Below are 13243 nucleotides of genomic sequence, written 5' to 3'. Positions count from 1 at the left end.
AGAATCCCGGTGCTGTCGGCTCGCCGCTCTCGGTGCTACTTGCACCATCACGTGGGCCGGCTGTCGGATGCGGGCGAAGAAGCCATCGCAGGTATATCGGCCTGCCGCTTTAGAGGGGCAAAGGAGACACGGCCGCAGCTAATTTCGTTCGCTCAAACCACGGCTGAGAGCACCACAATCGCGGCGCACAAATGCGCTAGTCACGTGGTATTATTTGTATTTCGCGGGCTTTCTTTTGAGCCCAGAAAAAAAGATACACGTGAGACTTTCTTTATCGCAATTAATGGAATGGGGGTTTCTGAAGGTGCTCTACAAGTTTCCAATTCACATGTTTGGTCTAAAGTCGATATTTAATCAATTAGAAAAATTAACATAATTAGCTAATTAAGTAATTGCAAAACAAAAAATCGCCTGTAGTGCGCAAGTAGGCTGGCAGTTGAATGCAATTGGTTTCACTGACCTATCTCAAATGTATTATTTTGTATCCCTTGGTTCAAATTAGTTGGGACACCCGGTATATATATATATATAGGGAGACCCATTGAAATTTGGTGTAATAAAATACTGCAGAAAGCTGGCCTATTGATAGTGAGCGCAGAAAGCAAGAAGCATTTTTGGCTCAGCTGTTGGCCGATATAAGGAAGTATAACATGGAGAAAATTGAGCATGCTGTAAAGAACGGGGGAAGCCTTAAAGCGGTAAAAAAGAAATTGGGCATAGGCAAAAACCAGATGTATGCGATAAGGGACAAAGCGGGCAACGTCATCACTAATATGGAAAAGATAGTCAAAGTAGCCGAGGAGTTCTATGCAGATCTCTACAGTAGCCAAAGTAGTCAGGACCGTAGTGAGATTGGCGGTAGGGAAAAACAGTCAGACGTTCCACCAGTGACGAAGGACGAGGTCAAGAAAGCACTAGAAACTATGAAAAGGGGGAAATCAGCTGGAGAGGATCAGATAACTACAGATTTGCTGAAGGACGGGGGGGATATCGTGCTAGAAAAACTGGCCACCCTGTATACGCAGTGCCTGGTGTCATCAACGGTACCGGAACCATGGAAGAATGCAAACATTATCCTCATTCACAAGAAAGGGGTTTCTAAGGACCTTAAAAATTACAGACCAATCAGCCTACTGTCTGTTACGTATAAGGTATTTACTAAGGTAATCGCTAATAGAATCAGGACAACCTTAGACTACAATCAAGCAAAGGATCAGGCAGGGTTTCGGAAACGGTACTCTACTATCGATCATATCCATACCATCAATCAGGTGATAGAAAAATGCTCGGAATATAACCAGCTCTTATACATAGCATTCATTGATTACGAAAAAGCATTTGACTCAGTTGAAACCTCGGCGGTGATGCAGGCATTGCGAAATCAGGGGGTAGACGAGCCGTACGTGAAAGTGCTGGAAGATATATATAGTGGCTGCACAGCAACCATAGTTCTGCATAAAGAAAGTAACAAAATTCCTATAAAGAAAGGTGTTAGGCAAGGAGACACAATCTCTCCAGTACTATTCACGGCTTGTTTAGAGGAAGTATTCAGAGACTTGGAATGGGAGCAGTTAGGGATAAGGGTAGATGGAGAATACCTCAGTAATCTGCGATTTGCTGATGACATTGCCTTGCTAAGCAACTCGGGGGATGAACTGCAAATAATGATTGATGACCTAGACAGGAAAAGTAGAAAGGTAGGCTTGAAAATCAATATGCAGAAGACTAAGGTAATGTTCAACAGCCTCGGGAAGGAACAGCAGTTTGCCTTAGGTAGCGAAATACTGGAAGTAGTGGACGAATATGTCTACTTAGGACAGGTAGTAACCGCAGATCCGGACCATGAAAAGGAAATAACAAGAAGAATAAGATTGGGATGGAGCGCATTTGGCAAGCACTCGCAGATTATGACTAGCAGCTTACTGGTATCGCTCAAGAGGAAAGTATACAACAGTTGCATCTTGCCTGTACTCACCTATGGGGCTGAAACGTCGAGGCTAACCAAGAGAGTTCTACTTAAGTTGAGAACAACCCAGAGGTCTATGGAACGAAAAATGGTAGGGGTAACATTAAGAGATAGAAAGCGTGCAGAGTGGGTCAGAGAAATAACTCAAGTTACCGACATTCTAGTAGAAATTAAGAAGAAGAAATGGACATGGGCAGGACATGTAGTGTGAAGAGAGGATAACCGATGGTCACTGAGGGTAACAAACTGGATTCCTAGGGAAGGAAAGCGTAGCAGGGGGCGGCAGAAAGTTAGGTGGGCGGATGAGATTAATAAGTTCGCAGGGGTCAAGTGGATGCAGCTTGCACAGAACCAGGTTAAGTGGAGAAATATGGGAGAGGCCTTCGCCCTGCAGTGGGTATAATCAGGCTGATGATGATGATATATATATATATATATATATATATATATATATATATATATATATATATATATATATATACACACACACACACACATATATAGCAATAGGTTATGCCGTCACGTTCTCAAATGATTTGAAACAATGCTACCCACTGCTTTAAGGGCACAAAAAACATGAAAAGGCCCACTTGAAAACGCTTTCCTATATGAAAGACTCATGAGATTGCTCTCGGTGTTCCATGTGGGCAGCAACAATAAACACAAGTTTTTGAAGGACGCTCACACTTAGCTGGCAGCTTGTAACCGCCAGTGATTTTTGCCTCCCCGGTTGGACAACCGTTGAGGGTGGCACACTCGGCTTTGAGCTTGGGGCCTGCAGCGCTGTGGATGGCGCCATCCACTGCAAATTAAGCACACGTCTTGATCTACACAGTGACAATAATATGGGGTGGCCGTTCACTAGCATTCTGCAACTCAGAAAACCATTCAGCAAAGAAGGATTGGAACTGTGGCTCTCAATTCTAAAGCTATTCTATCTTTAATGTTTCTGGTAGTCCCAGGCATGGGTCATCCTAACAAATGTCATTTGCCCTGGTAACATTCACTGAAAGACCTCTTCTGCTGATCTTCAATAAGCCTTGTCCTATGACAGTTGCGGCCACCCCTCATTGCTAATTTTCCAACCCTGCCTGACCCTCTACTGCTCGTGGCTATGTCTTCCCTACTCTGAGATCCACTTGGTTATTCTTAGAGGGGGCCATCTATAATTTGCACATTACATGTCTGGCCCTACTTGATTTTCCTCCCTTTTATCTGTCTTTACGTTGTTGCTGCTGACAAGACTGTCTTTCCTATTACAGTCAGGCAGATACAATGCATGAGGTCCTAAAGTTTGCATGTCGGTCTAACTGAAATGTTTCAGGATTGAGTGCCAGACGCTCATGTAACAGTGACAGTAGAAACTAAAAGCCTTACCACCACCCCCTCCGAGAAGGCTGTTGTTGGCAGCATTTACAATGGCATCTATTTCCAAAGCTGTGATGTCGCCCACAAATACAGAAATCTTGGAGTTAAGCTCTGGACGGACCGTGTATTTTCCAGAGCCTGTAAATGCCAAAAAAGAACAGTTATTAGCAGTTACCTGTTGTACACTGTTCGCTTTGAAACATCAATGTGCAATGGATCAGCAGCAAGGCCTGTCACACCTTAAATGGGGACCCTTTGCCATTAATATAGAAATGACTTAGTTCACTTGAAAAACTGGCTTATTCAAACTGAAACTTTCATGCTGTTATTATAAAGGTATTAAAGAGATCACATTTATTTCAAGCAACACTTTCAAATTCGAATCATTAGGCGCCCACTCTATTTAAGGAGACCAAGCACTCGTAAGTAAATGGCGGTAATGAAAAACTCTTGCCTCATAGCTTGCCTCAAAAGCACTACAATATCCAAGAAACAAGAATTTATAACTTCAATTTCACATTGAAAATCGCATAACACAAACTGAAGTGACCTCTTACGGTGATACGCAGTCAGCAGTGCAGTACACCATGTCACATCTAAGAAATATGTCAGGTTTTTCAGGTGCATTGTCTTTCAGGTGTGCTCGTCATGTTTTACTATATTTTGCAGTCCCCTAGTGCACCCTTCAGTAAAATTCGATGCTCGTTTCGCACTGCCTATGATGTCCTTTTTATTTTTAGTGTTTGTCATTAAATGGCAACAAAGCGTTTTAAACTTCTTGAAGCGGTGACCACGACCCACTAAATCTTTCATTGATGAGGTGAATGACCCTGTACCGTATGAGGCTTGAGTGTGGAAACAAATTGATACTGCACTAAAAATGTCTGGTTACTGTCTGAAGGGTGCATTTACATTAGTTTTCAGTGCATCACTTTTGCCAATGCACAATCGGCATTGCTGTCGATGCTCATGGTTTGCAGCATCAGCCTACATTTACTAGCGCATGCAGTGATAAATAAATTTTTTTTTACAGGTTTCTAACAATATTGTTAAAGAATCTATGACTTCAGACAGCAAGCTTTCTATCGTGCTGAAAAAAGTCCTTTTAACTGCGATTAAAATCGGACGTGCTTGCAACAAAAAATGCACAAGGCCAACAAGACAGCTCAGCATAGGGTGCATTGCAGCACCCCCAGTAGACATCTACTTAGACAGCGAGCCGCTAGTTTGGGACACGTTCCAATTCTCACGTGAGACTGCTTTGCCGAACTCAGCATTGGTGCAGGCTACTTTGCTGTCCAACATGACAAACGGTGCATGGATCAGGATTGCGCTGAGCGAGTTGTGCTTGCGGTGGTTGCAGTAGCTATATGGTGGTCGTGCTCTTTGCGAGCTGCGGAGTACGCATATGCACGATCTTTCAAATATGAGTTGTTACGTCAGTGCGTACGCTAGCTAGAGGCTAATTCAGCTGCCTTCGTGGTCGTGAGATTGATTCTTGAATCACGAAAGAGGAAAGCGCGCGGTTGAAATTTTTGCGTACAGAGTTAGATTAGTTGGATGTTGCTGGTCTCCTTCTTTTTTTTTTTTTAACTTGACGATGACTGTTGCTCGAGCCTTGATGCTATTGACCAACAAGTCGCTTCCTGAGCACCTCGCCGGAAGTCAGGACGGCTGCTGTACGGTACGGCACGCATGTGTTTCTCGCTTGCTGTAGTAGCCGTGGCAAACTCTTCGGTGCATTTTCAGTTAATCTCGGAAGAACAAACTCGCCTGACGATGCCGGCTTGTTGCGTATTGATTTTAGTGTGCCCGTATACTATTAAAATGAGCTGCTGTCTTTGGTTTGGTTTGGTTTGCGGGGTTTAACGACAGATACTATCTCGAGAAACGCGTGACAAAAAAGCGATAAGACGCAACCACCTCGCGGAGGTAACGCGATGTTCCGTAACATCCACCATCAATAGATGACACAACCTAGTTTGGCAATGCATTCCACAACAAACTGGACAAAACACTGTAGGAAAGGGTGCCTCTGTTCTTGGAGAAACACGAACCTTAGCACCGCTTGATGCAGAAACAAATGAGACAGGGCGAGGCCCCCTTCACCGACTCATCGAAAGTGGTTTGTGAGGTTTAACGTCCCAAAGTGACTCAGGCTATGAGAGACGCCGTAGTGGAGGACTCTGGAAATTTCATCCACCTGGGGTTCTTTAACGTGCACTGAAATCGCACAGCAAACGGGCGCCTTGCTTTTCGCCTCCACCAAAAAGCGGCCGCTGAGGCCGGAATTCGATTTCGCGTCCTTGGGAACAGTAGTCGAGCGCCGTAACCACTGCGCCACCCCGGCAGGGTTGGTTTCCTCGCCCAGTGACTGCAGACGACAGGTGTAATGGCATAAAGTTTTTCTTCTGCTGTAGCCAGTTATCACCTTTCGAATGTAATCCTTTCAAGTTTACAGCCTTTTGCATGTTTTCATGCTTACAGCTGTGGGTATGGGCACATCCGAGAAGCATGCATATTTCAGCATCAGTAATAAAGGAGTAAAAACATTGATGGCATTCTCTTTCGTCAAGCCGTGAACAGGCCTATTGCGTGAGAAGTCGTTACGGTCTGCTACTAGTTAACCGCCCAATACTCGATTTGCGTACTGATAATTAAAGACGCAATATTATTGCTGAAAAAATTGGCAAACCGTTAAAAACGGGATTTTCACCTGTATTATCGTAAAGTTTTAAGGAAAGCAACATTATAATCGTTATTCTAACGTTTTAGTTCATCTTTTATGCCGCGAGGTGGCGCGAGGCATAGATAGGTAGACACGTTCCCTTATGCGAATGTGTAGACATCTATGATGACGTCTACGAAGCCGTCTTGTTAGACGTCTAAGGAATTGGAACGCACCCAGAGGCCCACTCATGTCCTTTCCACTCTTCTGACTTCTGAAGTGAGTGCCTCATTCGCAAGCCTGACATTGACGCCAAAAGAGGTCATTTCCACTTGGAGCACTGTGATCGTTAGCCTTCATTAGGCGCCTTTTTAGAGGCAGGAGGGAATGGCTGGGCAGTAGTACAGCGATAATAGTATGTTAGAAACTTGCGGAATCGATGGCGCCAATGCCAGTTAAAGCAACTGTTTGAAAGCTGTCGTGTGAATGAAGCTGCTATTCAGGAAACTAAACTGGCTATGGACGAGGATACAGAAACTGCTCTTGAGATGTTTGTATCACCATATAATATTATATTGAGTCATTCGAAAGGCTTGTCCGGAGGGTGCATGCTATTTCTAAGCAATGCACTAGTTATAGAGTGACTTGTCATAGTGCACTGATGATGATGGGCGGCGCATATATTGTGACCTCACCATTTCGGATCACCAGTTGCGAATTGTTTGTGTGTATGCGCCTGTTAAGCAGCAAGATAGGAAAGTGTTTTTTTTGTCGCTGGTAAACCTTCTGCGCACGGATCAGAAAATTTTACTGGGAGATTTCAATTATGCATGAAACAATGAGGATCGATCAATCTATCGTGGGCGTTATGACCCCAGTGCTGCTGTTCTTGATGACTTAGTTTGTGAGCATAACCTTGTTGACATTGGCCGCCTAAAAAGCGATAGTATACATTTTATGCACTTCGAATAGTCTTCAAATGGTCGACTTGACAGGATCTATGTTTCGGCTGCCCATTACCTACTGTGCATGGATAGTGGGTGAGACAGATATTTTTTAGCGACCACTGCATGGTGTCTGTTCAGATAGGAAAGCATGCTAGACGTCTACTCCAACCGCAGTGGGAGCTATGGAAACTAAATAATTCTTTTCTTTCAGATGAAATTTTTCAAATGGCTGTAGCTGCGTGGTCCAAAGACACGTGGGCTCGTGCCGATCTTTCAGTCTTTCAAAATTAGGATCTTTTTCAACAGGGGACTAAGCATTTTGCAATTGAAGCATCATCACGGATCACATTCTTGAAACGCCTTCACGTTCGTCAACTGAACCTCAAGGTCTTTATGAGTTGGAAAGAATTTCTCCAGGGTCGTATCTTGATGATGTCAGCAATATAAGCGTAGTTACAACAGTTTAGTGCAGGAAAATATCAAGGTGCCTAGATTAGGTCGCGAACACGGAGGTTCGTAATGAACAAACAACTTGCCGCACTTTTAATTATGAAAGGCAAGCTGCTCCCTCCAAGGAAGTTTTAGAAATTTGTTGTAGAAGTGACACGTACACTGACATGCCAGGTATTCTTGGTGCCTTCTTTAACTATTATGCGAGGCTCTTTAGTGGTAGTAGTAATTCGATCAGTGGGTCTGATATCACTCATTTAAAAGATTTTCCTCATCTTGAAGATGAGCAGCGGGCAACCACTGAGGGGTCTATTACTTTAGATGAGCTCAAGTCGGCCATTTCTTCACTACAGGCCCATAACTCTCCTGGCCCGGATGGTCTAAGTAGTGAGTTTTATAAAGCGTTTATACCTACCTTAGCACCTGCCTTATTAGAACTTTTCAGTGCAGCTTATGACATAGGCTTTCCGCCTCTCACGTTCTATGCTGGTCACACCATACAATCCCAAAAACCACGGATGCATGTCAGTTGAAAACTGTTGAACGGTATCGTCTGATATCCTTGTGCAACATCTTCTTTCTCATCAGCAGCTTGCGGCATTTCATTTATTAAGACCACACCAGGTAGGTGGAATCAAAGGCCGTGGTATTCAAAACCGTATCCATATCGCACGTTCTGTGAGAGAGGCAGTGTCAGATGAGGTCAATCAAGTGGCCCTAATTCAGATTTATCTGGCCAAAGCTTTTGATAAAGTGCGTCATGATTTTTTGTTTGCTGTATTGGAGAGTGCAAACATAGGTGATGTCTAGCTCAAAAGCACTGAACTATGTTATAAATCAGCCACTACAAGACTGATTGTTAATCAAAACTTCACCAAACCTATTCCGCTTAAATCACCTGTTTGACAGAGCTGTCCGCTGTTGCCTTTGTTATTCGAGTCATATCTTGAGCCCCTATGTTGTAGTATAATCAAGTACAAAGCAGTTCATGGCTTTTTACTATCGCAATTTGAAATTAAGATTTTGGCTTATGCTGACGACACTGCCCCTTTCTGTCCTGATAAAAAGAGTGTGATCGAGGTTTTGTGCATAACTATCGCAATGTGAAATTAAGATTTTGGCTTATGCTGACGACACTGCCCCTTTCTGTTCTGATAAAAAGAGTGTGATCGAGGTTTTGTGCATAACTGAGCATTTTTGACATAGTTCGAGGGCGCCTCTTAACCTTGATAAATCAAATGGGTTCTGGTTAGGTCACTGGTGTACAAGACCTAATTTTTTTGCCGGCATCAGATGGGACTCTGAAGACTTATGCATCAGTATCGCAATAGTGGACCTCACTGGGATTCTCAGATCTCATCAGTTAAGTGACAAACCCAAGCTTAGATGGGTAGGGATCTGTCTCTATTTGCACGAGCCCAAGTCTGTAATGTCTTCTTGATTTTATCTATGTCATGCAGGTGTTGCATTGTGCAAGAAAGAAAGTACAGTCCATACATAGAATTTTCGCTACTTTTGTGCTGCGCTCTCAATGGGAGCCTATGCGTTGAGACAGTTTGTTTCTCCCTAGGCTGGTGGAGCTGGCCTTCAGCACTTGTTTGTTCACCGGCTTGATTCAAGGTTTTTCTTTTTTAAAACAGCAAGCCAGCTGTGTTTAACAGTGCCCATTTGCCTAATTTGTTTGTGCCCACTGGTCATAGGAGTGAGGGTCCTTTGCGGGGTTTTCTTAAGGAAGTTGCAGACACATTTCATTTCCTCACCGTACGGTTTTCCTTAGAATACCTACACAGTCTATCCAGAAAACAACAAAACTTCTTATTGAGACATTATTTCCTGTAATGATGTATTGGCAGCCTTACTTCCCCTTTATGGACAATAATGTATTGAGGCGGGTGCAACAGATGTATGGGAAATACTGTGCTACTTGATAGACAGGGGACAAGTGAAAGACAACACCACAGTTGTAAGTTTGCGCTTCATTTGTGTGTTTTCTTTCACTTGTCCCTTGTCTATCAAGTAGCACAATATTTCCCAGTATGATCAACCAAACTAGCCCCCGTGTTTGCATTGTTCCTGTTATTGCTCTTGCAGCTTGTGAAACTTCAAAAATCTAGCAACAGCGGACCAATAAAGACTTTTTTCTCTGTTATGAATTACATAAACGGCTTGCCTGTCAGTGGCAGAGAGTTTGCATGTACTTGTCGTCTGTTCCGCTTTGAGGAGGGAGCGAAAGGTACCCCTTTGACTGCTCTCTACGATTTCGTCACCTGTTCATGAAGGAAAGGTGAGGCAGTGCTTTGAATCTCCTCTGGCCCAACACAATCTAAGCAGGTTTGCAGACACCATCAACTGGAACTTTGTAGCAAAAGCTACACTACGCTACCTTTGAGCATTTCGCCGATGCCTGAAAGAGCTACCTCAAAGAGTTGGCAGGCGGTATGTGGCAGCTGACACGGTCGCGCACTAACAGGATGTAGGATTGCCTGACACCATATTCGGAAGGAGCTTCCAACTGGGCCTCTCCTTTCATACGGGAGGTGATATCAGAATCAGTCTGCCAGGACCCTTGCATTCACTTTACCCCTAGGCCATGCAGGCATTTTCATACGGTTTGAAAAGCAGGTGTTAAAGATGCTATCACTGTAACACTTACAGCTTTCGCTCTATCACTAGGTTCAAGCCATGCTTAAACCCCACATTTTTTTTTTTATGGCAGTACTGCGATACTTGTGTGCAGTACTGCGTGACATGAGTTTGCACTAAAAGAAATTAAAAAATTTGCTACAATGTTACCATCTGGGGTCGAACCTCAGTCTCCCACGTGAAAGACAAGCAAGTGCTTTGACACCTCTACTACTGCGCAGCCATTTATCTCAGTCCCTAAAAAAAGCACCTAGAGGCTAGCGCTCCAAGTGGAAATGAATTTTTTTGGCTTCAATTTCAATGCACAAGTAACATAGGCATTTGCGGCACTCTCTTGTTCTAGTTCACTCTACCTGCAGGTTTCTGTGTTTGTCAAGGAAAAAAAAAGAAAAGGTGTAAAAATAAAGCTGTAACACACACACACACACACACACACACACACACACACACACACACACACACACACACACACACACACACACACACACGCACACACACACACACACACACACACACACACACACACACACACACACACACACACACACACACACACACACACACACACACACACACACACACACACACACACACACACACACAGCAGTATATATACATATATATATACTGATTTTACGATGCATTTATAATATTGTTGACTTTGATGGAAAGCATTATGACAGGCTATTTAAATAATTGCAAAAGATGAATGAATTGCGACGTTTACATACCACCTCCTGGGATACTTTTTGCAGAACTGTACGCTGGCCAGTCTTGGATGTCATTGATGGCGACAAATTTATCACCGCACTTGTACGACGCTCTTTTTTCCGCCAGCGAGAGTGAGAAGAACTTCTCTGCAACCCAACACGACAGAAAACATGGTCAGCGATGTGCACCTAGTAGGCTTTATAATCCTGTTGACACCGAGTCCTCATCTGCTGAATACACCAAAGCGTGGCTGCCCGGTTACAAACTCGGTAGGTCAGTGTCGTAACACCGGGATCCAATTGTATGGCGAGTTTAACCGCTCGGAAGGACTACAACTTGGTAATTATTTCACAACGTGCATGGCAGTTAACGAATTGTCCAACTAATCCAGCGCCACCATTATCATAACACAAGGCGCTCAGAAACTTATTTCGTGCCTGCTTCCGCTTCGCAAGCATTTCTTTGCGACATTTGCAAGAGATGATGAACCAGGAAGCGAAGAGGCAGCTTTACTATTAAAATTGGTCATACGAACAAAACACACTAGCTGACGGCGTACACGACCGGTGCGATAACACACTCTTGTGCATGGATGCTCTTGTGGATACAAATGTCCCCATTCGCCTTTGCCACTGGCTCGAATAACTTTTCAATAAAGACGCTAGTCTCGAGCTTGTCCCAGTCACGAAGGAACTAAAGCCGTTGAAGCACAGAAACGAAACCGTAAGGACCAGTTGAATTCAAACAAGTCACCATTGTCGTTCTAAAGTTTCAGCCGGCATGGATTCGAAACCAAGTGGGGCGTTGGCGGTTTCGAAACATCGAAGACGTCTGCTTGGTTTAAAGTTGCACAAGGAGCGATCGGCGTAGCAGAAATTAGCGAAGATAATAATCCTACTTTGAGACAAGAGGGCACTCACCTCTCTCCGCAACGACGTCGGGATCCGTCTGGAGCGGATGCACCGTCACGCCTTCCATCACGAGCTGTGTCACAAAAGACCTACAAACCGAGAAAGCGGGAAAGCTGACGGATACAGAAGTTACTGTGTCGGGCGCCGGCCGTATATTATAACGACCGACATAGCACGACATCGGCTGTTTACTGATTCGCGCGATTTGTTGCGCCATCAAAACAGATACACGTCTCGGAGCTCGCAGCTTTCGACACAACAAACATCGCGACATGGTACGGGCGTGCGCAAACATGACAGTTAGAGGTTAAACGAACTCTTGTGATGCTTCACGCCTTCCCGCGCGTTATCAAATACAGCTAGACAGGAATGTGGGAATACAACGACTAAAATCAACTCAAGAAGCACACTAACCGGTACAGAATCGGAACAAGAATGGCGGCAAACAAAAATAGCCGCCACATAGTTGCTAGGTGCGACTGCTGTCATGCCACTTTTTCTAGCGCAAGGCAGTGGTGTAGTGGTTTGGTTTGTGGGGTTTAGCGTCCCAAAGCGACTCAGGCTATGAGAGACGCCGTAGTGAAGGACTCCTGAAAATTCGACCACCTGGGGTTCTTTAACGTGCACTGACATCGCACAGCACACGGACGCCACTCCGCTTCGCCTCCATCGAAACGCAGCGACGCAGCCGCCGAGGCCGGGATTCGATCCCGCTTCCTTGGGCACAGTTCACAGTGGTCGAGCGCCGTAATCACTGCGCCACCTCGACGGGGCTTTATGCTGGTTTATGCAGTTTATGTATTAACCGCCAGCAGCAGGCGGCATGTTGTTTGAAATTAAAATAGGTTGAACAGCACGTGCATGAAACGTGTGCTATTGGAAATTTAGAAAGGAAATTAGATTGAACAGCAACATATAAATAAGGGGCTGGTAACTGTACTAAAAAGCCGATAAAGCAGCTTCACATACAATTGCTTCGTGACGGAATATAGCTTGCTGTTAAAGCGTTTCTGGTCACCTGAATGAAGAGCTAGGCAACTTGTTCCCGCTTACATAGACCTGGCAAATTTTTTGATGGAGGCTGCGCAAACATCTCCAACCTTATGTGTAGACCAGTATAGACAACCGAGGAAGGAAAGGTACTTTCTAGTTCACTGTAGTACAGTAAAAAACTCTTTAGAGCAGCCAGATTCAGCCAGAGTACGCAAAAATATGTTGACGTTACAGAAATGAAACTCACCTTGGTCTCCCTTTCATGTGTCGCAGCATGATGCGCTTGACCTATCACCTTCGCGAACAAGGATCAACTGCTTCGCGTGTCGCTGCTATCCTGGGGCACTGCGTTGCGGTATGGCATCTGCGGTGACTGAGTACAAAACCCTTTTCTTTTTTTTTTTTTTTTTTTTTTTGTCTACGAATTGGGACTGCTGGTTCTGGATCCTCCATAATATATTAGTAGCCTATCATTGCACAATATTCACTGGAAACACGTGATTAGAAACAGTTTCTAGCCACGCCTTGTATGCGGAAAGAACAAAAATGCATTAAACCACGGTAACTTTTGCGAGCCGTTATGTGC

At 44.3% G+C, this 13243-nt stretch overlaps 1 protein-coding gene across 4 annotated transcripts in view; it reads right to left on the bottom strand.

Annotated features, from left to right (window-relative positions):
* The window catches only part of LOC146175419 (uncharacterized), a 50520-nt gene extending 37572 nt beyond the window's left edge, over positions 1 to 12948 (bottom strand). The window contains exons 1-5 of one of the 4 annotated variants that reach the window (XM_084581756.1): positions 12905 to 12948; positions 11674 to 11753; positions 10774 to 10899; positions 3344 to 3472; positions 2652 to 2768 (exon numbers count right to left, since the gene is read on the bottom strand). In XM_084581756.1, coding sequence (XP_084437882.1) covers positions 2652 to 2768; positions 3344 to 3472; positions 10774 to 10899; positions 11674 to 11753; positions 12905 to 12933 — 481 coding nt within the window. In that variant the 5' untranslated portion in view covers positions 12934 to 12948. The other 3 variants (XM_084581755.1, XM_084581757.1, XM_084581754.1) reach the window with 3 other exon arrangements.
* Positions 12949 to 13243: the final 295 nt, after the last annotated feature.

The sequence above is a fragment of the Amblyomma maculatum genome, chromosome 10 (genome assembly GCF_055883805.1).
Source record: "Amblyomma maculatum isolate TAMU_Amacu chromosome 10, ASM5588380v1, whole genome shotgun sequence".
NCBI classification, from domain to species: Eukaryota; Metazoa; Arthropoda; class Arachnida; order Ixodida; family Ixodidae; genus Amblyomma; species Amblyomma maculatum.
This window is presented reverse-complemented; position numbering and strand designations above follow the sequence as displayed.